This window comes from Manacus candei, unplaced genomic scaffold (assembly GCF_025592945.1).
Source record: "Manacus candei isolate 608988 ecotype Guabito, Panama unplaced genomic scaffold, ASM2559294v1 h1tg000049l, whole genome shotgun sequence".
Lineage (NCBI taxonomy): Eukaryota > Metazoa > Chordata > Aves > Passeriformes > Pipridae > Manacus > Manacus candei.
Window position 1 is genome coordinate 17,919,666 of NW_026138097.1, and position 11,852 is coordinate 17,931,517.

General features: G+C 52.0%; 1 protein-coding gene across 1 annotated transcript; it reads left to right on the top strand.

Annotated features, from left to right (window-relative positions):
- Positions 1 to 2,390: 2,390 nt before the first annotated feature.
- FOXF2 (forkhead box F2) lies at positions 2,391 to 8,309 on the top strand. The gene is made up of 2 exons (XM_051798666.1): positions 2,391 to 3,505; positions 7,415 to 8,309. Exons 1-2 carry the CDS (start codon positions 2,491 to 2,493, stop codon positions 7,579 to 7,581), a joined length of 1,182 nt encoding a protein of 393 aa, XP_051654626.1. The 5' UTR covers positions 2,391 to 2,490; the 3' UTR covers positions 7,582 to 8,309.
- Positions 8,310 to 11,852: the final 3,543 nt, after the last annotated feature.

An 11,852-nucleotide genomic window follows, 5' to 3' on the forward strand; every position in this document is an offset into this window, starting at 1 on the left:
GCTAACAGGTAGAAGGCGGCTGATCGAATGTGTTACCCCACTGTTCTCGTATCAGGACTCCGTCAAGTCGCGAGTGAAGCAGCACTCGTCTCTCTGCCACTGGGCTGCCCTTCTCGGTTTTGTCTCATTGTGTGTCCATCTCGCACCGCTGAGAAACCAACGACACCCTAGTGTATCGTGACATCTTGTGCTGGGAGTAAATGATTCTTCCTGCTCGACTAACATTAATGATTGAAACGAACTGTCAGAAACGGGGGCAGGTTAGAGTGCTTTACAAGCAACGACCTTCCCCCTTGTCTTTAATGCCTTCGGTCTGCCAAACATCGCAGAAATTACTTGGACATGTCATCCAAAGGTGACATTTAGACAGACATCCCGCCGAGGAAGGCGAAAAAGCACCCTCACTTGCCGATCGTGAGCGAGGAAAGATGTTTGTATTTAAAAACACGGATATTAAAAAAAAAAAAAAATCAGAATAGGTCCTTACAATGGGATCAGGAATTGCATGTTGGCCTCCCTGACCTTCGAGACAGGGGAAAAAAAAGATAAAAGAGATAGATAGATAGATAGATAGATAGATAGATAGATAGATAGATAGATGGATAGATAGACAGACAGATATTCTTCTACTTTTTTTGTTTTATTTCTTTTTTTTTTTTTTTCCAGTGGAAACAATTTAAATCGATGCCTCAAGGAAGGTAAACATGGTCTATCGACCAGGCGATTATTTTTTCTATTAAAAATGTGTCGTAAACATTGCCAGGCTTGGTAGTGTTTTTCTTAGCTGATCCTCAGATACAATCAAGCCATTTTCGGACACATTCCCATGTATGTAGCAGTGGTGATCTGGAGGAAGCTGTCGACGCCTGTTCAGTTAATTTAGGTTTTCTTTGTCTAATTACTGTGGAGCTTAGGGAAAAGGAGCCGGGCTCAGGGCAGTAAACTGACACTTGGGCTCTGTGTGTGGTATCCAGGCAAAGTTTGATGGAAAAAGCCTGCTTCCACTCAACTGCAGGTCACTGTCTGGGACCAGCCCCACCCCCTCCCTGCCCGTACCCACCAGCGAGCTCTCAGCACGGAGCTGCGCTAGAGACAAACGGACACACAGACACACACACACAGCACAGCAGGCACGCTGACACGTCGTCCCGCTCTGTCCACGTCCTTCCCACCCCCGTCCCTTTGGTCCAGCATCCCTGTCTGCTCTGCCTCTTTTCCTGCCGCCGTCCTCCTTGCGTCTCTAGTTTGATCCTGGAGCCTCCTCCATCATCCGAGAGCAGGCCTGTGCCTCCGCCGGCCCCTCTCCTCCCTGCCCCCTCCGGCGCCCCGTTTCCTTCGGCAACCGGCGTTTGCCAGCACGCGTGACCCACCCGTTGCACCGGGCGGGCGTCCCCGGGGGGGGCGGAGGGAGGGCGCATCTCTGATCCTCGGACTCTGCCTCCGTTGCTCTGTAAAACGAAGGGAGTTTTATAGGGCTGTGGGGGTGGCAGGGGGTAGCGAAAAGTCTTTAAAAACAGATGTATAGCAGGCTTGAGAAGCAACAAACACTGCTGCCTCGGGCTCCGGAGGGTGGGCGACCCCCTCATATGCATCTACGCCCGCACACGGCTGCGTCAGCGCCCGTGTGACCCGGGGTGCACCGGCAGGGCTTCGGGTTTGCAGCCGCTCGACTCGCCCCGGGGCGGTGCCGGGGATCAGCGGGCAAAGAGGTGCCTGTGGGGCCACGGGAAATCCGGGGAGGCAGTAAGCGGGACCGGTGCCGGGCCGGCAGCGGGAGCGAGCCGGGGATGGTGCCGCAGCAGCAGCGGCAGCCGCAGCAGCAGCAGCGCCTCCTGCCCAGATGACGGGTGGACAGAGGCCAGCTGGAAAGGGGGTGGTCTCTTTCTCCCCCCTCTCGCTCCCTCTCTCCCTCTCTCTATCTCTGCTGATTTCTCGGCCGGATTCAGGGGGGTTGTGGGGAAAGAGAAAAAAATAATAGCAATATTGAAGGAACTGATAGGCGGTCGCGCTGTGACTTTTACGCAAGAAAAAAGTATATATTAAAGAGTAACAGTGCGGAAGAGATTGGAGAGGGGGGCTCTTGCGCTTCCTCTCCTTGCCGGATTAGGCAGCGGGATGGTCCCCAGGTGGGGGTCAGAGAAGGAAGCGGAGCGGCACTGAGCGGAGCCTCCGCGGGCGGCGCGGCGCAGGGAGGGAGGGGGCCGGACCAGGGCCGGGGCCGGGGCCGGGCCGGTCCATCCCGCCCAGTGCCTGGCTCCGGCGGAAAGCAGAGGAGCCATTGCGCAAGGGACCGTGGGGAGGGATGCGCAGGGCGCTGCCACCGCCCCACCGCCGCCCGCCGCGCTGAGGAGGTGCCCGGAGGACAGCGGCTCCCACCGCCCCCCCTTTCTCCCCCTGCGGGGCACCCCCGCCCCGGTACCCACCCCACTCGGCTCCCCCCCTTCCCTCCCAGCCTCACCCCACCCTGCCCCATTCCCCTCCCTCCGCCAGATGACCACCGAGAGCGGGCAGCAGCGGCTGGAGCCCCCCGTCCCTCTCCGCTCCTGCAGCCCGGCTCCCGGAGCTCTCCAGATGAGCCGGCCGCCCTCCTCCGCCCTGGAGACCTCCACCTCCTCTTCCTCTACCTCCACCTCCTCCTCCTCCTCCTCCTCGGCGGCGGCGGCGTCCTCCAAGAGCAAGAAGGCCAGCTCAGGGCTGCGGCGGCCCGAAAAGCCCCCCTACTCCTACATCGCCCTCATCGTCATGGCCATCCAGAGCTCACCCTCCAAGCGCCTGACTCTCAGCGAGATCTACCAGTTCCTGCAGGCCCGCTTCCCCTTCTTCCGCGGCTCCTACCAGGGCTGGAAGAATTCCGTGCGCCACAACCTCTCCCTCAACGAGTGCTTCATCAAGCTGCCCAAGGGCCTGGGCCGCCCGGGCAAGGGCCACTACTGGACCATCGACCCGGCCAGCGAGTTCATGTTTGAGGAGGGCTCCTTCCGACGGCGACCTCGCGGCTTCAGGAGGAAATGCCAGGCGCTGAAGCCCATGTACCGCATGATGAACGGGCTGGGCTTCGGCGCCTCCATCCTCCCGCAGGGCTTCGACTTCCAGGCGCCCCCCGCCTCCCTCGGCTGCCACTCCAACGGCTACAACCTCGACATGATGCCCAACGCCATGGCCAGCGGCTACGAGGGACTCAGTGGCGGCCACCACGTCCCGCACATGTCTCCCAACCCCGGCTCGACCTACATGGCCAGCTGCCCGGTGACTGCCAACGGGGACTACGGCCCTGACAGCAGCAGCAGCCCCGTGCCCTCCTCGCCGGCCATGGCGAGCGCCATCGAGTGCCACTCTCCCTACACGAGCCCTTCGGCTCACTGGACAGCCTCGGGGCCCTCGCCCTACATAAAGCAGCAGGGCCTCCCCGCCGCCAACGCCGCTTCCTCCGGCATCCACTCCAGCGTGCCCTCCTACTCCCTGGAGCAGGGATACCTGCACCAGAGCCCCCGCGACGACCTCTCAGGTAGGGACCCGGAGGGGGACGGGGGCGGTGGGGAGTGCGGCGCCGGCGGGAGTTTTCGCTGGCGACAAAGGTTTCGCGTGGGGAACCCCAGACCACCACGGTGTTGGAAAAAGAGGTGCATTGTCTGCAAGAAGGAAAAAAGTACGCGTGGGTTGGAGCTGTTCTGCTTCGGGACAGGGGGGCTGTCGGGGGGTTGGCGGTGGGTACGGCTGCGAGCATCCCTCCTTCTTGCCCAGAGCCAAGAAGGAGCAGTTCGAGGAAAACCAGGCTCGTGCCGGCTTAGTGCCGGCTCGGACGCGGCTCACACGTCCCCGTCCCGGTGTCTGCGACATGTGCGCGGCGGTGGGAGCGGGGTTCGCCCAGCCGTCCCGGGCTACGGCTTCACTTCGCGGAGAGCGCCGCCGGGCATCGCCGCCGCCTCGGTAAACCGCGCTCCGCGGAGACGCGTCGCGGGAGTAATCAAATAAAGGCGTCAAATATTACCATCTAAACCCTGCGGGTGAAAAAAAAAAAAAAAGTAAGAAGAAAAAACCCCTAACACCAAAACCACCCGCTTATCTTAAAAAATGCTAGAGAGATTAAAGCGGATCGAGTATATTTCTGCAACTGGAGGGAAAGAGTTTTCTGGTCTCTGTCTCCCACCCCTTCATTCCTCCCCCCACCACCCCGGCCGGTGATTACAGACAAAGTCTGTTCAGAAATATCTGAGCACAAAAATGGGTAAAAGATGTTGGGCTCTTATGGGGAATTTTTCCAAATAGCCCTTTTAAACGTAGGTCCCAGAGGTTAAGCAAACAAAGACAGTCTGGGCTGGACCACACCGAAGAGGATTTTAGCCTGACTTAACCCCTATGAGAGCGGGGTCTTGTTCAATTTTATGGGAATTTCAACAAGTAACAAATACAGGCGACCCTCAGCTCTGGGTCCCCTCCCGCCCCCTCCCTGGACTCCTGTCAATCACTTTCCTGTCCTGCGAGAGCCGGAGTCTGCCCTGGCCTCCTCAATCTGCTGTCGCCGTGGGGACGGCGAGCCGCTGGGCAAGTCCCTTTGCCATCATCGCAGAAGGGATATGGGCTGACAGGGGAGACCAAGCGATTGCAAATTTTTCTCCCTTGAAACATAATAACAAAAAAAGACCCAAACCCCTAAATAGCCCTGATGTGTCTTCTGGGGAGAGGCGGCTACCAAGCGGATCACCGTCCTACCAGCGTTTTGGCACAGAGGAGTGCGGGGACCAGGGGCGTCCCCAGGTGGGCTCCTCCGTGCTTACAGCGCTCTCCTGCTGAGGTTTAAACCAACTTTTCTGAGATATAAGCCATCCTTCCACGTGCTTTTTAAGGCCGAGGCGAGAGGCCAGTGGGTTCACAAGGGCATCCCCCACCGAACTACGTACTTTCACCGTTAGGAATTTCTGCTTTGGTTTGTTGTTTTTGCTTGGATTTCTGTTTTCTTTTCCTTTCTTTGGGTCTGTTTCCCTCTGTTTGCTTTACTCTTCGCGGCCGCACAGTCCGCCACGCAGTGCCCATGGGGCCCACGCGTGGAGCGGGAGTGGGACTGGCACGGGGAACAGAGCTGGGAGGCAACTGCCTCCTCCTCCTACCAGACACCTGAGGTAAGAAAGCCGATTCCTAGAAGAGAAATTTTCATCCAGAAGCTGCCCAAGAATACGCTTCTGAAACTAAATGCAGAGGGAGAGAGAGCAAGGGTTCTGGTCCCCCCGGACCTTCCACTGTGGTTTCCGAGGTCGGGGTGGTTTAAATCCCAATTGTTTCTGTTTAAGGACGGATATAGACTCAGATGGACCATTGGACACTTTCTTAACGCCGACGACGAGCGTCCGTTTCCAGTAGCTCAGATTTAATGCCACCACTATGCAAAACGGGTTTTCTCTGGTTATTTTTTACATCTTCATCATCTGGGCCTAGGAATTTAGTGTAAGCCATCCCCAGTTCTTGATTCACTAAAAACCCCAAACCAACTCTATTTTTTTACGGGGATCCAATTCTTATTAGTGCGTGATTCGTAAAATGCCTGTGGCGTAAACATTTTAGAAGAGCTAAAGGAGATGCGGAAAAAGAATCCGAGTTCTTTCATTTGTAATTATAACCAGCAATAATCTTTCTCCCTCTCTGCACAAAAGTAACATCAAGTGAATTTCACCTTTCCCTTTCTCTTAGTGAAATGCAAAGCAAATTCGGTGGCAATCGCTGTTGATCGGTCAATAATCCTCTACCCGTGACAGCGTCAGGGTGGACTTATAACCTCGAATTTACATCAGACCCAAGTATAAGAGTGGAAAAAATTGGAAACAGGAGGCTTGGTTCTGCTTAAAGGATTTTGAAGCTGGGGGGTGGGGGGAGCCGGATTTTTTTCGCACACTATTAAATCCTGCTAAATTATTGAATCAGGATTGTAATAAAGTGCCCCAGTTTATAGTGAGCATACCAGCAGGGTTATTAGAAAGCCGAGGAAATCCAGCGAAATAATCACTTTTATAAAGTGAGCTCTGCGGGGTGAAGGAAGGGACAATGCCGGAGGAGACGGGCTGTGCGCGCCACCGGCCGCCGCCGCCAAAGGGTTCGGCTCCGCCATCCTGAGGAAAACCGGGGACGTCTCCCTCCTGTTTTTTCCTTTTTTTTTTTTTTTTCTTTCCTTCTTTCTTCCTTTTTTTCTTTTTTTTTTTTTTTTTTTTTCCCCTCCTCCTGCCCCCTCCTTCTCCTTCTCTTTTGCTGCTTTTTTTTTTCTTCCCTTGACCCTCGGTCATATTTGACAGGATGCCGCTAGCCGAGTTTGACATCCATACGCCAAACCAAACCCCTCTCTGGCTCTACCCTGCGGGCCTTGCTCAGGTCGGATCCAGTAGGAACCCTGCCAGACTAAAGATCCCAGCATGGTCCTACGGCGCGGAGTGTTGGGGGTGGGGTGCTGTTTCCCATGCCGTCCCATAAAGGCTGCCTTAGGCTGTGGGAAATTAAAATGAGAATTTGCAAGGTCATTTATATGTCGGTGCCACGGATGTATTTTGCTTGTTGTTGTTGATGAACCGTAGGGTGTATCTTCTGTTTATGAAAACACGCAGGCGAAAAGGCGTGCACGCTCTTACACACACATACATAAATAAATACATACTCTATCAATACACGAATGGATCGTGATTGGAACTCAATCTTCAACCGTTAAAGTCAAAAGCAAAAACCTCCCAGGAACGGGATAGGGAGGGGGGGAGAGCGAGGAAAGATGGGAATCAGGTTTAAATGGCTGCGACGCGTGCAGGAAAACACGCAGGTGGCATTATCTCCTCGGGCGCACACATACAGACACAGACGCAGGCACAGACACAGACACTCCCTCACCTACCCCACATGCAGAGGGTGTACTAACCCTACACGCTGGTAACTACGTGGGTAGAAGGGCAGACAGACAGCAGTGCATGTGTGTCCACGCAGGAGGGATTCTCTGAGATACGCGTGCGCCTGGGACGCGGTCGGGCACGTGTCCGTGGACATCCACCTCCGCATGCCTTCCTCTCCTCAGCCTGCGTGCCACACGGTTGTGTAGTTTAGAACCTCCCCGTAGAGCAGGCACGAGGGCTCGTACGAGCACGGGTGCAGCCCGGAGCCCCGCGGGCCATGGGGGACTCCGGGCAACTCACGTCCCCTCCTCGGTCGGGGCTCTCTGCCCTGCAAACGGGGCAGGCTCTGCCCCGGAGGAGCGTCCAAGTCAACTGCCAGGAAAGCCAAAGAGGAGTTACCAAACCTTGCAGGGGGGAGCCGAGACCCGGGGTAAGGAAGCGGTGTGCCAGCCCTATGCAGGCAGCCTCTCCTCTCTGCGGGTGTGGGAGGAAGGGCTCTCCGCCCGGGCAGAGCTCTCCGACTTCTGAGCAGCTCTTGTTATTTCCTTCTCTTGCAGTGGGACTGCCTCGCTACCAGCATCATCCCTCCCCAGTGTGTGACAGGAAAGATTTTGTCCTCAATTTTAATGGCATTTCTTCTTTTCACCCATCCGCTAGTGGATCTTACTACCACCATCACCACCATCAAAGCGTCTGTCAAGACATCAAGCCCTGCGTGATGTGAAGGCAGCGCTCCAACAGAGACAATCAGGTGGTGTTGAACAGAGCCGAGATATAGACGGACCACCGAAGATTAAATATATTGTGCACTCTGATAGCATTGATAGTACACGAGTCACTTAGCAAAATTACCAAAGGAAGCAGTGTTTTCGGTCCCACTCCATCCCTTGCAGGACACGTGCAGCCGATATAATGCTCCAAAGCTCTTACTAAAAGAAAAATGCCTTGTGTGATATTTTGCCTTAGGGGAGACGTAAGTATCCTTATGCCGCCTTAATCATATATCGCCTTTCTGTGATCTGAAGTATCGAGCATTGGGAAAGGGAACAATTAATTATATTTTTATACCTGAAAGTGTATTTGAATAGGAAAAATAAATCTCTCGGCTCAACACCTGCGAGGACTCCCCCTTCCGTTACTGCGTTAGCAGGAAATTTGCTTCTTTATTTTGTTTTCTCCCCGAGCCCCACCAAGGACACTTTGTATGGACTTCAGCACCGACCAGTTGATTATTATTAAAACAGTGTTGTTTAGCCATTTCGTGTATAGACTTTAAGAAAAGTTCATTTTTTTCCAGTATTGCAGCAATACAATGTTTCGTTTTTTATTTTTACAGAAGTTGTTTTCTACCACAATATTTTTAAAAAATTATTTTAAATAAATCTCGTGTATACTCACACACTATTGCTTTAAAAGGAGAATATATTTGCACTTATGTATTCTTTTTACAGTTTGCCAAAATATTTTGATGTAAAAATTTTTTTCCAATAAAATGTATATAAACGACTATCACTGGACAGGCACTTATGTTCCCTCGTCTCCCTCTGAGAAAACTCTTCCACCCCAGCATCCGAGGTCGTTAAAGATGCAAGCCCACATCCTCCAGCCGCTGGAAGTGGAGGAGGAGAGCGAGTGGCTGCCCCGAGGTGTCATGGTTTCTGGACTGCACCTCCTGCCCTCAACCACTTCCCACCCTGCTTTGCCCCGCTGCTGGATGGACTTTGAATTAACCGGGGTGGAGGACACAGAAGCAGGAGGGTCCAGACTGCACGCTCCTCTCTTCGAGGACCCGTCCAGGTCCGAAACACCCTCTCTGCTGTTTAGGGATGCCTCCAGGTGTCCCCGTGTCCCCGTCCCACATAGCCCCCTCGAAGTTCCTCTGTGCCCGATGGGACTTTGCCAGGCGCGGGGGCAAGAGCCCCTGTGCAATGTGATGTTGGGCCCGGAAAGGCATGTCACGGGTGGGCGGCGAGAGGGATCCGCGATAAAATCGTGGCTTGATGAGGGCTCGGTGAAGCACCGAGAAACGGTGTGGCCAGCGAACCGGGCCGCAGGGGAGAGAGAGAGAGAGGGAAAAAAGTAACAAAAGAAAATTAAAAAAAGGCCCCCGAAGCACCCTAGGCAATGCAACCCTTGTCCCCACGATGCCAACGTGCCCCGTGGATGGCAAGCGGCCAAGACCCGGAGCCGGAGCCGGGAGCTGCTGGCCCGTGCATCCTGTAGACGCCCATGGCCGCGCCGACCCCACGGCTGGGGAATGCCCACAGAACCCACCCCGCTTCGACCCGGCAAGTGACCAGGAGCACAGCCCTGCGCGGCCCCACCGTCGGGTGCGGCCCGCCGCCGGCCCCCCGAGCAGCCCGTCCCGTCCTACGGCGGGGACAGAGCCCCGACGTGCCCCGCCGCCCGACTCCCTCCGGCCCCGCTCCCGGACGCTGAAAAGCGGGAGAGTTTCAGTAAAATGCTACATGCATATGTGCACACGTGTATATATATATATGTATATGTATATATATATATATATATATATATGCGTACACACACATACACACATATATAAAATTATATCTTTGTAATTATACATAGAGATAAGACTCGTCATCTCCTTAAATACACACTTATGCTCAGACATGCCCTTTTCTTCCCCGAGCTTCTCAGGGCCTGTGATAAATTATAAAGTCAGTTTCAGAGTTTGCTCCGACCACAGTGCTGTGTTTACATTCTTTCCGAGGCAAGCCTGCATGGTCGTAATTTATATCCTAAACACTTGAACGTAACTTGTTTACACAGGAATGACAGGACCTCAAAGAGAAAAAAACTGCCTTTCCCTCCCCGGCGGCCGGGCGTGGGGCTCCAGTGCCCTCCAGCGGCCCCTGCCCGCAGCGGCGCCCCGGCCGCCGAGCTGCGGGCAACCCCCTCGGCTCCGCGGCTTCACCCGATGTTGTCATGGCGATTTTTATTTTCTTTTAATTATATTTTTCCGCACCTTTTGAGTGCTGTTATATCCCAGAAAACGTGAGTTTTCTGCTCACGGTGGCTGTTCTCCTAAGAAAGGGGAAGGATTTGCTTAGGGTATACTTCTGTTTTGGGCTTCTATATTCTGCTTTGGTGATTTAAGGTTACTAAGGGTCCCTTTTTTCCCGTTAAACCTTCCCAAACAAAGGACGTTTCAGAACCAGTACTCTTTAGATAACGATATGTTTCTGGGTGCTGCCAGTAAAATGAACTCAGCCTCTTTCTCCCGAATTTAAGGGTGACTTAAATGGCAGGGAGGGAAAAAAATCCGACAGATTTTTAAGTTAATTTGATCTGATTTTGTTTTGATATTTGATTTTATTGTAGTACCTTCTACCCTAGGAATTCAGCTTTTGTTTAGTCTAAAGAACTCCAGTGGTTGCAGAGCCAGTGAGATTCAAGACCAAGAGCTATGCCACTGCAAGAATGAGGTATTTACATTTTAGCCTTACAGTTAAAAATTCTCTGCATCTTTCAACATTTGTTAACAGCCATCGAACATGTGCAAGTACTTCATATTTCAGAAATAGAAATTCTCTGTTAGAGATGCAGCACACTGAGACTTCTAATCATAGCAATAGTGATGCAGTATCAGAGAAAGTATCAGACAAAGCTGAAATTTCTAGTGTTATAACAAACCCAAAAATCGGGATGTGTATATTTAGTCTGAGCATTGTGAAAGATCCAGGAGGGCAGACCTGAAGCTGAGCACGCATTTACTAGTCACCCTGTAGGGAAACCTGTAGTTGTTATGCTGAAATGAGCATCAGGTGGTATAAAACATGGGAAGGTCTGTGTCTCTATAGCTCTGGGTTGTTGCTCTTTTCCTTGACAATAGTCTATTCTCTTCCTTTTTGTATCTTCATTCTTTGCCTGCTAACATGTCCCTGACTGCTTTGTTCTCTATGTTTGAATTGTAAGACACCTAAGTGGGACTTTTTCTTTTTCTTTTGCAGTGCTGTAGTACAAGTAGCACCCAGCAACAGTCACATACCTCCACTGTGTCTGAAAATATGTTCACTGCTGACTTTTAGCCTAGGGCTTCAGCTCTTACATTTACTTTGTCCTTACGGGTGAGCACAAAGGAGAATGAGAGCAGAGAGTTTCTAGGTACACTTCTGGTCTATCCCAATGAAAAACTTGTGTATCCAGAAAGCTGCATTAGCTTTTCCAACCAGATCAGTTGTTCTAATGCATTAGTAATGTGTCTCCTGCAAACCTCGCCTCCCTAATGACCTTGGACTGCCACAGCTACAAGAAAGCTACAACTAAATTACAAATACTTAGTCATCCAGACTGATGGCATAGCTCACATTTGGTGAGGTGCTGAAGCAAATGGATTGAACATAGGCTAATCCAAACATTTCCATTATTAGAGCACACTAGGCAGAGTCTCTGTGGGATGGGAATGAAATCACGCTGGAGCGCCTCAAACAGTTTGCATGTGATCCGCTATAATCTTACATATATATTTTCTCCATTCTCTGGTTTCATCACAGTCTTACCGCCTCAGTGGAGGGATTTTGCTTGTGAGGGTGTTTATGTTACACACAAAAAACCCCACTCAACCACTTGAAAGCTGGGATCATTTGAACAATAATTTTAACACAGGCAAAATTAGCCAAATGCTGATATCTTATGTGGGATGTCAAATTTCTAGTTGGTAGTTGACCAAAGCATTCTTTAAAAGAGTCAGTTTATCAATCCCATTAAATCTTCTTGCCCATTATTCTATTAAGACCAACATCAGATTAATATCTTGCTGTGTTTTGGCTCAGCTGGCAAAGCACTTTTAGCCAACATCACGTTTTCAGTTTAGCGTGAGAGTTTTAGCCTGCTTTGCAGGCAAAGAAAAGATTTTAATTTTTTTTAACTCAATAACAATAACCCTGATTTTATTGAACTAGAAAGATTTGCTCATAACATATACACGAGGTAATATTTAAATAAGACTGTTCAGTAAAATGCTAGATATGTCAC